This window comes from Ovis canadensis, chromosome 2 (assembly GCF_042477335.2).
Source record: "Ovis canadensis isolate MfBH-ARS-UI-01 breed Bighorn chromosome 2, ARS-UI_OviCan_v2, whole genome shotgun sequence".
In the NCBI taxonomy this organism is placed as follows: Eukaryota; Metazoa; Chordata; class Mammalia; order Artiodactyla; family Bovidae; genus Ovis; species Ovis canadensis.
Genome location: NC_091246.1, coordinates 90,248,801 through 90,262,148, shown reverse-complemented (window position 1 = coordinate 90,262,148; position 13,348 = coordinate 90,248,801). Strand labels below are relative to the sequence as shown.

At 42.3% G+C, this 13,348-nt stretch overlaps 1 protein-coding gene across 1 annotated transcript; it reads left to right on the top strand.

Moving 5' to 3' along the window:
• The first annotated feature begins 11,428 nt into the window (after positions 1-11,428).
• On the top strand, positions 11,429-12,016 carry LOC138433642 (interferon omega-1-like). Its single transcript, XM_069576667.1, has one exon. The coding sequence runs from the start codon at positions 11,429-11,431 to the stop codon at positions 12,014-12,016; it is 588 nt and encodes a 195-aa protein (XP_069432768.1).
• Positions 12,017-13,348: the final 1,332 nt, after the last annotated feature.

Below are 13,348 nucleotides of genomic sequence, written 5' to 3'. Positions count from 1 at the left end.
CTTTGGGTAGTATACTCATTTTCACTATATTGATTCTTCCAATCCATGAACATGGTATATTTCTCCATCTATTAGTGTCCTCTTTGATTTCTTTCATCAGTGTTTTATAGTTTTCTATATATAGGTCTTTAGTTTCTTTAGGTAGATATATTCCTAAGTATTTTATTCTTTTCGTTGCAATGGTGAATGGAATTGTTTCCTTAATTTCTTTTTCTACTTTCTCATTATTCGTGTATAGGAATGCAAGGGATTTCTGTGTGTTGATTTTATATCCTGCAACTTTACTATATTCATTGATGAGCTCTAGTAATTTTCTGGTGGAGTCTTTAGGGTTTTCCATGTAGAGGATCATGTCATCTGCAAACAGTGAGAGTTTTACTTCTTCTTTTCCAATTTGGATTCCTTTTATTTCTTTTTCTGCTCTGATTGCTGTGGCCAAAACTTCCAGAACTATGTTGAATAGTAGCGGTGAAAGTGGACACCCTTGTCTAACTAAAACAGCTAACAAACACATGAAAAGATGCTCAACATCACTCATTATTAGAGAAATGCAAATCAAAACCACAATGAGGTACCACTTCACACCAGTCAGAATGGCTGCGATCCAAAAATCTGCAAGCAATAAATACTGGAGAGGGTGTGGAGAAAAGGGAACCCTCCTACACTGTTGGTGGGAATGCAAACTAGTACAGCCACTATGGAGAACAGTGTGGAGATTCCTTAAAAAATTGCAAATAGAACTACCTTATGACCCAGCAATCCCACTGCTGGGCATACACACCGAGGAAACCAGAACTGAAAGAGACACATGTACCCCAATGTTCATCGCAGCACTGTTTATAATAGCCAGGACATGGAAACAACCTAGATGTCCATCAGCAGATGAATGGATAAGAAAGCTGTGGTACATATAAACAATGGAGTATTACTCAGCCGTTAAAAAGAATTCATTTGAATCAGTTCTGATGAGATGGATGAAACTGGAGCCGATTATACAGAGTGAAGTAAGCCAGAAAGAAAAACACCAATACAGTATACTAACACATATATATGGAATTTAGGAAGATGGCAATGACGACCCTGTATGCAAGATAGGGAAAGAGACACAGATGTGTATAACGGACTTTTGGACTCAGAGGGAGAGGGAGAGGGTGGGATGATTTGGGAGAATGACATTCTAACACGTATACTATCATGTAAGAATTGAATCGCCAGTCTATGTCTGACGCAGGATGCAGCATGCTTGGGGCTGGTGCATGGGGATGACCCAGAGAGATGTTATGGGGAGGGAGGTGGGAGGGGGGTTCATGTTTGGGAACGCATGTAAGAATTAAAGATTTTAAAATTAAAAAAAAAAAGAAACAACATTTTAAAAAGTTAATAAAACTCTCCAATGAAAAATTATGTACAAATTTGAAAGCTTAACATGAGATCCTTAGTTAAAAGAAATAAGAAGAAAAGAAGATTTTGAAAACTGAGATTAATTACTTAAGGTAGTTACTGGGTCATACGTGGTCAAATATGGCTTTTGCTAAATTGAACTGAGATGAACAAAGGAGTAATTCTGAAAACATTACAGATCATTTTGCTTCCACTGAAGCCAGGAACTTAAAGTCTTGTTTTGGCATAAGGAAAATATTTAAACTTGGTGTGAGTTTAAGATTTATCTATACATTTAAAAATATTTTTCAACTACTTGAACGTTGCAGGAGAAATTGCCATTTATATTAAATAAAATCATTTCCCCTTTCCCCAGGGGCTCCTATAAGACTGGCTTGTCCTCAAGTCTTTCCAACGCGTGGTCCCAATATCTAGATTACTGTCCAGAATGTAGATGCCTTTTCCCTTTCTCCAAATTAGTCTTTTCCCCCCAAAACAACCCGGAATCTGAAAACGTACCGCAACATGCTCAGATTTCCCGCCATTAATCACAGCATAAACAGGCACCAGTGTAAACTGCTCTGGCTAAAATCTCCACCCAGGAAGGTGAGGATGTATGCAGGGGCAGGTGCAGAAATCAAAGGCTCTGAGCAAAGCCACTGAAAGGCTCCCCTGGGCAGTCTGGCCCGAAAAGGAAGGTTAGTCACTGCTCCTGGGGCCCCGCGCACTCCCTGGGCCCCAGCAGCACCTAGCTCAGCTGGAGGCTCCTGCCTACAGGGACTCCCCGGTTCTCCACGTGGAATTGGCGCTGGAGTTCAAGGCGCTGGACCTGGAGACAGGTGCGCTGGGCGAGCAAGGCCAGTTGGTTTGTTGCAGGGAGTTCTGTGGTGCCCTCCCGGTCGCTGGGGTGCAGGGAAGGTTGAGCTGTAGCCCTCAGTTTCACAGAAATGCTGAGTTTGGGGGCTTCCTGGTCTCCCAGAGGGTGGCAATGGTGATGATCACCATTCTCCAGGGCTGGAGAACACCACCCTCTATGTCATCAGGGACGGGGTTGGCACCTGGTGAGCTTGGCGATGCTGCAGATGTCAGGCTGTGCCAGCCTCTATGCAGCTGTGCCCAGCAACTTCCTGAAAATGAGATCTTTACTAGGCCAGAACTGTCATTTTCTACACTTTTCCCTTTTGTTTCCACTGAAAAGCTTTTCCCTTCTATTCTGGGCATCACAGAATGTCACAGCTTCAATGCTTGTTTTGTGTTATTACACTGGAAATGAAATATACTCATGGAAAAGTCTCAGTCAAAAAGGAGATATTCATTTACATGAGTCAACTCAGCTTGAAATAAAAACCCAAAGCTCAATCTAACATTCTTCTTTAGTCTAAAAGAGAACTCAGAGGTGTGACTCCATAGTCTATTCTGATAGTTTAAATTGCACCAAGATGAATCCTGTCACAACTCTCTGCATTTCCTTTTTAAGGTCTAATACATAAGGTTTCAATTCTTCAACAATGATTTACAGGACCATAGTTCCCATTTTCTGATGGTCTACAGGTAACAGTGGCATATTACTCAGTTCAATTCAGTTCAGTCACTCAGTTGTATGCAACTCTTTGCAATCCCATGGACTACAGCACGCCAGGCCTCCCTGTCCATCACCAACTCCTGGAGTTCACTCAGATTCATGGGCATTGAGTCGGTGTGCCATCCAAACAACTCATCCTCTGTCGTCCCCTTCTACCCGTAACTTCAATCTTTCCCAGCATCAGGATCTTTTCCAAGGAGTCAGTTCTTCACATCAAGTGGCCAAAGTATTGGAGTTTCAGCTTCAACATCAGTCCTTGCAATTACAATTCAGGATTAATTTCCTTTAGGATGGACTGGTTGGATCTCCTTGCTGTCCAAGGACTCTCAAGAATCTTCTCCAACACCACAGTCCAAAAGCACCAGTTCTTCCGTGTTCAGCTTTCTTTATAGTCCAACTCTCACATCCATACATGACCACTGGAAAAGCCATAGCCTTGACTAGATGGACCTTTGTTGGCAAAGTAATGTCTCTGCTTTTTAATATGCTATCTAGGTTGGTCATAGCTTTTCTTCCAAGGAGCAAGTGTCTTTTAATTTCATGGTTGCAGTCACCATCTGCAGTGATTTTGGAGCCCAGAAAAATAAAGCCTCTCACTCTTTCCATTTTTTCCCTATTTGCCATGAAGTGATAGGACGACTGAGTGACTTCCCTTTAACTTTTCACTTTCATGCTTTGGAGAAGGAAATGGCAACCCACTCCAGTATTCTAGCCTGGAGAATCCCAGGGATGGGGGAGCCTGGTGGGATGCTGTCTATGGGGTCGCACAGAGTCAGACACTAATGAAGCAACTTAGCAGCAGCAGCTGCAGACCCCTTTTCTGATTTGAAGATTTGAATCAAAAATACACTTCCTTAGGCCAGGTTGTGTGTTGCTCTCAAGACCTAGATGTAAATGTAACTAACTCATTCATTTTTGTTGCTTTGATTTTTTAAAAAGAAATTAACCCCAAATCAATAATCAGTTAATTCATAATAAAATGATCACTATATTAAAGAGTACTAATCCTCAGTGATCAATGCAAAGAAATAAGAGGAAAACAATAGAATGGGAAAGACTAGAGATCTCTTCAAGAAAACCGGAGATACCAAGAGAACATTTTGCGAAGATGGGCTCCATAAAGGACAGAAATGGTAGGGACCTAACAGAAGCAGAAGATATTAAGAAGAGGTGGCAAGAATACACAGAAGAGCTCTACAAAAAAGATCTTCACTATCAAGATAATCACAATGGTGTGATCACTCACCTAGAGCCAGACATCCTAGAATCTGAAGTCAAGTGGGCCTTAAGAAGCATCACTATGAACAAAGCTAGTGGAGGTGACAGAATTCCAGTTGAGCTATTTCAAATCCTAAAAGATGATGCTGTGAAAGTGCTGCACTCAATATGCCAGCAAATTGGGAAAACTCAGCAATGGCCATAGGACTGGAAAAGGTCAGTTTTCATTCCAATCCCAAAGAAAGGCAATGCCAAAGAATGCTCAAACTACTGCACAATTGTGTTCATCTCACAGGCTAGTAAAGTAGTGCTTAAAATTCTCCAAGCCAGGCTTCAGCAATACGTGAACTGTGAACTTTCAGATGTTCAAGCTGGTTTTAGAAAAGGCAGAGGAACCAGAGATCAAATTGCCAACATCCGCTGGTTCATGGATAAAGCAAGAGAGTTCCAGAAAAACATCTGTTTCTGCTTTATTGACTATACCAAAGCCTTTGACTGTGCGGATCACAATAAACTGTGGAAAATCTGAAAGAGAGGGTAATACCAGACCATCTGATCTGCCTCCTGAGAAATCTGTATGCAAGTGAAGAAGCAACAGTTAGAACTGGACATGGAACCACAGACTGGTTCCAAATAGGAAAAGGAGTACATCAAGGCTGTATATTGTCACCCTGCTTATTTAACTTATATGCAGAGTACATCATGAGAAATGCTGGGCTGGAAGAAGCATAAGCTGGAATCAAGATTGCCAGGAGAAATATCAATAACCTCAGATATGCAGATGACACCACCCTTATGGCAGAAAATGAAGAACTAAAGAGCCTCTTGATGAAAGTGAAAGAGGAGAGTGAAAAAGTTGGCTTTAAATTTAATATTCAGAAAACTAAGACCATGGTATAGAGTCCCATCACTTCATGGCAAATAAATGGGCAAACAGTGGAAACAGTGGGTGAGTTTATTTTTCTGGGCTCCAAAATCACTGCAGATGGTGACTGCAGCCATGAAGTTAAAAGACACTTACTCCTTGGAAGAAAAGTTATGACCAACCTAGATAGCATATTCAAAAGCAGAGACATTACTTTGCCAACAAAGGTCCATCTAGTCTAGGCTATGGTTTTTCCAGTGGTCATGTATGGATGTGAGAGTTGGACTATAAAGAAAGCTGAGCACAGAAGAATTGATGCTTTTGAACTGTGGTGTTAGAGAAGACTCTTGAGAGTCCCTTGAACTGCAAGGAGATCCAACCAGTCCATCCTAAAGGAGATCAGACCTAGGTGTTCATTAGAAGGACTGATGTTGAAGCTGAAACTCCAATACTTTGGCCACCTGATGCAAAAAGCTGACTCACTGGAAAAGACCCTGATGCTGGGAAATATTGAGGGCAGGAGAAGGGGACAACAGAGGATGAGATGGTTGGATGGCATCACCATCTCAATGGACATGGGTTTGGGTGGACTCCGGGAGTTGGTGATGGACAGGGAGGCCTGGTGTGCTGCAGTCCATGGGGTTGCAAAGAGTCAGACATGGCTGAGAGACTGAATTGAACTGAACCGAATGAGTAGCAGGAATGAATATCAGGTTGAATGCTACAGGAAAGGGAGAAAACTGGAATTCCACCAGTAGAATGTGGACCAAGATGTGACAGGGTATAAAAAGTTAACTAGTACAATTAATTAGTAAACATTTCAGTGCAAATGCCCACTGGACATTGGAGATGGCAATTTACAAGCAATTTCAGGAAATGTAAAGCATGGAACAGAAAAACTGATCAAATGGGAAACGAGTATCAAATGAGAAGAAGGCTTAAAATTGAGTCCTATGACCGCAACCTTCAAAGGGAGGGAATGCCACAAAGGAAGCAGAGATGGAATGGCCATGTGTTAACACAAGAGAGAGCGGTGAGAAGACAGAGATGGAAGGGTTGCAACCCCTTAAGACTCAGTGCATTCATGGATATGTGGATGGAAAGTTCTTCCTACGTGGGAAAAGAGATGACACTGACCACCTTAGTGAGAGCTTACCTGGTAGAATTAATCAACAGAAACCAGCAGGTTTCTGAATGAAGAAGGAATCAATGATGTGTTGAACATTATGGAAAATCACAGCACTGGCCCTTTAAGTTTACATTTTTACTTTCCTATTAAGCTAGGAATCCCAAGATGATACACAGAGTAATTCAGAAGTAGCAAGACAATAGCAGGAAGCCCTCAGGACATGGAACAACACAGATGAGAAGAACTGAGGCAAGCATTTCACTACAACATTCCTTTTCAGAGAATGAGAAGATTGAAGTGGATGCTGAGAGCACAGAGACAGCATGAAAGCCTGGCTACTAGCAGTGCCTCTGACACAGGTGACATTCACACCACAGCAGCCTGCAGAGTCTTGGAAGGGAGGAGGGTCACGCCCATCACAGCTGCAGACTTACTGCCTCCTTAGGCAATGGCAGCCCACTCCAGCACTCTTGCCTGGAAAATCCCATGAACGGAGGAGCCTGGTGGGCTGCAGTCCATGGGGTCGCTAAGAGTCGGACACGACTGAGTGACTCCACTATCACTTTTCACTTCCATGCATTGGAGAAGGAAATGGAAACCCACTCCAGTGTCCTTGCCTGGAGAATCCCAGGGACGGGGGAGCCTCATGGGCTGCCGTCTATGGGGTCACACAGAGTCGGACACGACTGAAGCGACTTAGCAGCAGCAGCAGCATCCAGCAAGTTATCACAGAGCAGGGCGAGATGTGCCTGGGGACAATGCAATGCAAGAAAGTTCTTTAACTCCATCATGATATCTTTACCTCTTTCAGAGACAAGCAAAATGAAACAATCTTAAATAGAAGGGACACAGGCAGCGATTTTAATACCCTTCGCAACTAGTGTGACAGAGCCTTCCTGAAAGGACACATATCAGTAATGTACACTCTGGAAGATCACAGTTCCTAAAAGTAGCAAAGATCTTTGTGGAAACTCATGTATTTAATGTAGGCAATTTGGAAAGAGGACATTGATGAATCAGTCATCTTTCTCTTGTTTCCAGTTGGTACAAACAGCACTGAGTAGGAACATTTAAAGTCAGAGAGACATTTAAAGTACATTTAGAGGTTTGGAAACCTGTCTGAGGAATAGGGTCCTAAAAGAAGCAAACACCATTCCTATATTACTGTTAAAATAGCATTTTATTAACAAATGATTCCTTAAATAGTATTTTTATTAAAATCCTACAGTATTATTTTATAATGTTTAATACATTGAGGCTAGAAATTTAAATAAACTCAACTATACAAAGCCATGAGGCTGACCCTGGAGTCGAAGACATTCTCTCCACGCTAAGGAGTCCTTTCAAAACCTTCCCTAATTCTGTCCAGGAAGTATGTATACTCTTCCATCTTGCTAAGACATGAGGCTTTCTCAGTACCCACATCTGAATTAGCGGTTGGAAAACTAAAGAAAAGAGGTTGTTCACTGGCCTCTATCAGTAAACAATAGGATGAGCCATCTGGACTGGAGGTGAGAAATGCTGGTGTCTTCACTATGAATGGGAACAGCAAGTTGACCTGAGGAGGCCTCCTGCAAAGGGACCTTGTCAACTGAAAAATACTGACAACATGACTGCCAGAATTCCGTTTTTTGGGAGGACTTATTGAGGACTATAACTGGAGGACAAACTCTTCTCAACTCTGAGGAACTGCTCCAAGGACTTAGAGGGTGTCCGTACATACACAATTGTGGTGAAAGGGTTACGTGCCATCACTTGGTAGAAGGTGGCTGAGAGTCAGGAGGTACAGATGATTCTCAGAAAGATCTTAGAGCTTTTCTAATTATGAGAAGTTGCAAAAATTGAGTTCATAAACTTTTCTCAGAAAATTATCTAACTCTCTGCTGGCCTGTTGGACAGGAATAGACAGGGAAGCCTGGCGTGCAGCTATCAGTGGGGTTGCAAAGAGCTGGACACGATGGCGGGACCTGAACTGCTGGCCTGCAGTGTCAGTTTTCCTGCAGCACAGAGGGCCTCTTTCCTGATCTCCACCCTGAACCCCTATCAAGCGTGTGTTGGAGGTCAGGGACTGCAGCGGGTAGTGACTTCACTCAGGTAGAACCAGATGCGGAGTGTCATTTTCGTTGTCATCTTATAGGAGAAATGTCAGAGCTAAAATGACTGGAAATTGTTAGATATTTCTCTTTTGTTCTTAAACTCACGAGAAAAGTCAGGAGTTTAAAATGCAGAGGTACCAGGGGTACTATATTTCACTGAAGAAAGTGTGAAAGTGTTAGTCGCTAGTCATGTCCGACTCTTCGCAGCTCCATGGACCATAGCTCTCCAATCTTCCCTGTCCATGGAATTTTCCAGGGAAGAATATTGGAGTCGATTGCCATTCCCTTCACCAGTGGATCTTCCCTACCTTGGGATCGAACCCAGATCTCCTGCATTGCAGGAAGATTTTTTACAATAGGAACCGCCAGGGAAGCCCATATTTCACTGAAGAAATCACTCATAAAATCTTAGACCTACCACCTCGTGGCTTGTGGGATCTCATTTTTCATACCAGGGACTAAATCCAAGTCAGAAAGGGCCAGGTCCTGACCAGTAGGAAAGTCTCGTTCATTTTCATTTTATTTTTTTCAAATAGCAGAAAAATCTATTCCCCTCTAACTACTTAATAGCAATTTTGTCTATTTTGATTAGACCTTAAAGAGATTTCTCTAGACTTAAGACCACCTCCCTTATTGCCCTACAAAGCCATTAACAGTGACCCTTTAGCATTTGCAGGGGATTTAAGGGCTTTTGTCATCTCATTCTCCTCCTTCAACTCATTTTGTTGGTTTCCCAGTATCATGTTCATTTGAACCCTTCACTCGTTTTAATGGGCTTGTTCAGACAAATCATTGTAAAGCTCCTTTGTATTTGGTACATTGGGAATAGTTCAAAGCTCCAGATTGATATTTCTCTCCACTTGTATAAATGGTGTGATCCAAATAGGGTCAATGAGACCTTGAGTTAATATTTTAAAGAGCTTAAAATGGCAAGTCCATTAGTAGCAAACAAAATTCAGTTATTTTTAATACTATGATTATGATTACCCAGATTAATATAATGATCTTTGGAATTATCTGATCCCCTTTTATTTAATTTTAGTTTTCACAAAGCATCGTCTCATTGTTGAGCGGATTTTTCACCTAACAGATGCTCAGCAAGGTTGGTCTCCAAAATCCTGCCAGAGAGAGTTAGTTTTCTAGCAACTGGCATTCCTTGTGAGCTGATGGATGTGACTCAGTTCTCTCCTAAAACTGATCTTACATGGATTAAATGAAAGAAAAATGAGGCCACTGATCTTGCAAAGCAAAGAGCAATCAACCGACCCAGAACTTTTCCTTCATTGAGTTTCTGGCAGACCCAGCTCTGTCCCAGCCTTTCTGTTGTTCATACTGGCCTCATCCTTCCCCTCTGCCTCAGTATGTCCCCAGCTGTGCTGCACTGAAGTTTGCTAACTCAGAATATGTCATTGTGTCAGGGGAAAGCCACTTCCCTTTTTTCATATTCATGACATTCAGATTGACATTTGTTTTCTTTTTTTTTGTCTACATTTGTTTTCTCATCTCAAATTTTCGTTTCCAGGAAAGGTGCAAAGAAAAACAAAAAAATCTAGTCTTAAAAATGATAGAGTACGGCCCCTCTGGCTTTCTTTACTTCCTTTTATTGTTCTCACCTCATCATGAATTAGGACTAGAGCAGGAACAGTGAGACTCATCTTGTCCAGTATGTCAATATAAGTTAAAGCAACTTCAACTGAAGAATCACCCACAAGCAAAGAAAGAAGGCTATTTCCCCTGACTGAGTAGCATGAGTCTCACTGCCCTGCATTCTCAGAGGAAGACAGAGACAGAGGAACAAAGGAGCCCAGTGGAATCAACTGACTGAAGGAGCAACTGAAGCTCACTGGGTTCTGTGACATAAACTTCTGATGAGAGACAGCAACACCACTGAATCTCATTCCTCCAACTCAGAAACTCTGAACATCGCACGTGTTCAAAAAAATTAAGAGAGTAGAATGATAAAATCTATCCTTGGTAAAATAAAAATTATCTCTCTACTAAAGGTAAAATAATGGCAGTTGGATAATTCCTCTGTCTACCTGCACAAATGCACCCTACTCTCAGCATGTGGGCAATACTGACACTTAGGACACTTGGGGATATGGGCCAGGAGAAGAGGGGTCACCACTGGGAACGCGGGTCCTTCACACAAACATTCCAGAGGAGAAGGTGGGGGTTTAGGAAGACCATCTATTTTCCCAACAAGTAAACAAGCCCTCCACAGAAAGGAGATTTTTCGCATCCTCAGGCTGTGGTGAGCCTGTCTGCAGGGAGGGAGTCCAGCAGGTGAGCAAGGGGACTCTGTCACCCGGAGGACAGGGGGTGGCGCCATGTGATCTCTCCCTGAGAGTGAGGTGCTGCTGGGGAAACACAATCATCCTGGAATTAGTCTCCTCACCCATGTTCCCTGAGAAGAACCAGGATTCTGGTGGGGGTATTGGCCCAGCCAGTGAAGGACAACAGGTCTCCAGTATGAAAATGGTGGAAAGAAAGCGTCATGTCTGCAATAGTCCTGACTCCATGGTTCCCTGAAGCACAACCACATGGACCTGCAAGAACGTGTTCTAGAAGGAAGAGAAACATGGGGGAGCTCATGGACTCATAATATTCAGAATCTTCTCTAAATCAAACACTAAAGACAAACATCATTTATTTCAAAGAGCTTAATTACCAGAGGGAACTGGTAAATACTTTATAAATATAGAAATACAGAGCTGAGGGAGCCTGGTTTCCTATGTAAAGTAAGAGGGAAAAGTGGAGCCTAAGATCAGGGCTGCAGATGTGTTTATGGACAAGAGGCACCAGCATGAGAGACAAAAAGCAATAATGTGTGTAATTACACACATACATCACTCCTGAGTTAAGAAAAAGACCTTTCTCATTTGATTGATAAATATCCATTTGGATGGGCACATAGGAAGTTATTGGGAAATAGATAAAATTAATACTTTACATTGATGACATTTTATTTGATCATATTGTGAATACATAAATGAAAATCAAAAAAGGAACTAAAAGTGTAGAGAAATGACTAGAAAATGAAAACTACCATGTTCCCTATTTAATGGCCTCACTTAGAAAGCATGGCATCAGAGAACCTACCTCAAGTTTCCACCAGACGCCGTCTCAGCCAGCCCAGCAGCAGCCGCATCTTCCCCATGGCCTTCGTGCTCTCTCTACTCATGGCCCTGGCGCTGGTCAACTATAGCCTGGGAGGATCCCTGGGCTGTGACCTGTCTCAGAACCACATTCTGATTGGCAGGAAGAACCTCAGGCTCCTGGGCCAAATGAGGAGAATCTCCCCTCGCTTCTGTCTGCAGGACAGAAAAGACTTTGCTTTCCCCCAGGAGATGGTGGAGGGCAGCCAGCTCCAGGAGGCCCAGGCCATCTCTGTGTTCCATGAGATGCTCCAGCAGAGCTTCAACCTCTTCCACACAGAGAGCTCCTCTGCTGCCTGGGACACCACCCTCCTGGAGCAGCTCCGCACTGGACTCCATCAACAGCTGGACGACCTGGACGCCTGCCTGGGGCAGGTGATGGGAGAGGAAGACTCTGCCCTGGGAAGGACGGGCCCCACCCTGGCTGTGAAGAGGTACTTCCAGGGCATCCATGTCTACCTGAAAGAGAAGGAATACAGCGACTGCGCCTGGGAAACCATCAGAGTGGAGATGATGAAAGCCCTCTCGTCATCAACCAGCTTGCAAGAAAGGTTAAGAAAGATGGGTGGAGATCTGAACTCACCTTGAAAGGACTCTCACTCACTAAGATGTCACATCAGCCTTGCACACTCACCTGTGGTCATTTCAGAAGTTTCTGATTTCTGCTTTAACCACAAAGTTTGCTGAATTACTTAAGCATATATTTTGTAGTATTAAGCAAGGATGTTAAAAACTTAGCTCTAGGGTCATCAGTCCTTAAGCGATTATTTCCCTGATTTATTTATTATTTATTTATACTTGTTCTTGTCATATTTACATTTTCATATAAGGATATTTGCCTTCACATTGTATTAGGATTTAGGAAATATGTTCAGCTTTCCATTTCATTAAAGATGATTTTTTATTTATTAAATTCTTATCAAACTTTTAGTTTTCTTTTTGTGTGTGTGAGATCAAATTTATTCTCCTCTCTTTTAGTGGATGGCATTTCCAAACATATTTTTACTGAATGATTGAATAAACCCAAAAATGAACTAATCCAGCAATGAGTATTTAAGTAGAAAATCCTGTGTTTTGATGAAAGAAATCTCCACAGGCGAAGATCTCCACTGCCTCACTGGAAACATATTTGTGCAGTGGTCTCTGTGTAAAAATCCAGACACTGAGTCTGTTTATTCTTAACAACTAAATTCAATCTTCAGTATTCTAAACAAAAGTGAGTAACTCATGGTAACACTTATCTACTCATTCATTCATTCAGTTCATGTCACATGTATTAATTGAGTATCAAAGTGGCAGATGGTGGAATTACCTTTAAGAAACACTGGTAAATAAATCTAATTCAGAATCCCCTATGTTGAAACTTTCAGTCTCATAGAGAACGATACATAAAAATAATGTATTTTTTTAAAATATCAATTATATTAAAAAATACAAAAAGAAGTAATGGAAAACTGGGTTCTCACATCAGAAAATACTTGCAGGTAATTTTTCCAGGTAATTTTCAGGGGAAAAAAGAGGGATACCTTTGCTATGGTACCCGCTGCTGCTGCTAAGTCGCTTCAGTCGTGTCCGACTCTGTATGACCCCAGAGACGGCAGCCCACCAGGCTCCGTCGTCCCTGGGATTCTCCAGGCAAGAACACTGGAGTGGGTTGCTATTTCCATCTCCAAAGCATGAAAGTGAAAAGTGAAAATGAAGTCATTCAGTTGTGTCAGACCCTCAGCGACACCATGGACTGCAGCACTCCAGGCTCCTTCGTCCATGAGATTTTCCAGGCACGAGGACTGGAGGGGGTGCCATCGCCTTCTCCAACCATCACGCTAAGCACATTCAAAATTAACACGTTTTTATTTTCTTAAATAAACCATCAATTTATTTTCACTAGTCTTTTAGACCCTCTTGTCTGTTTATCAGTTC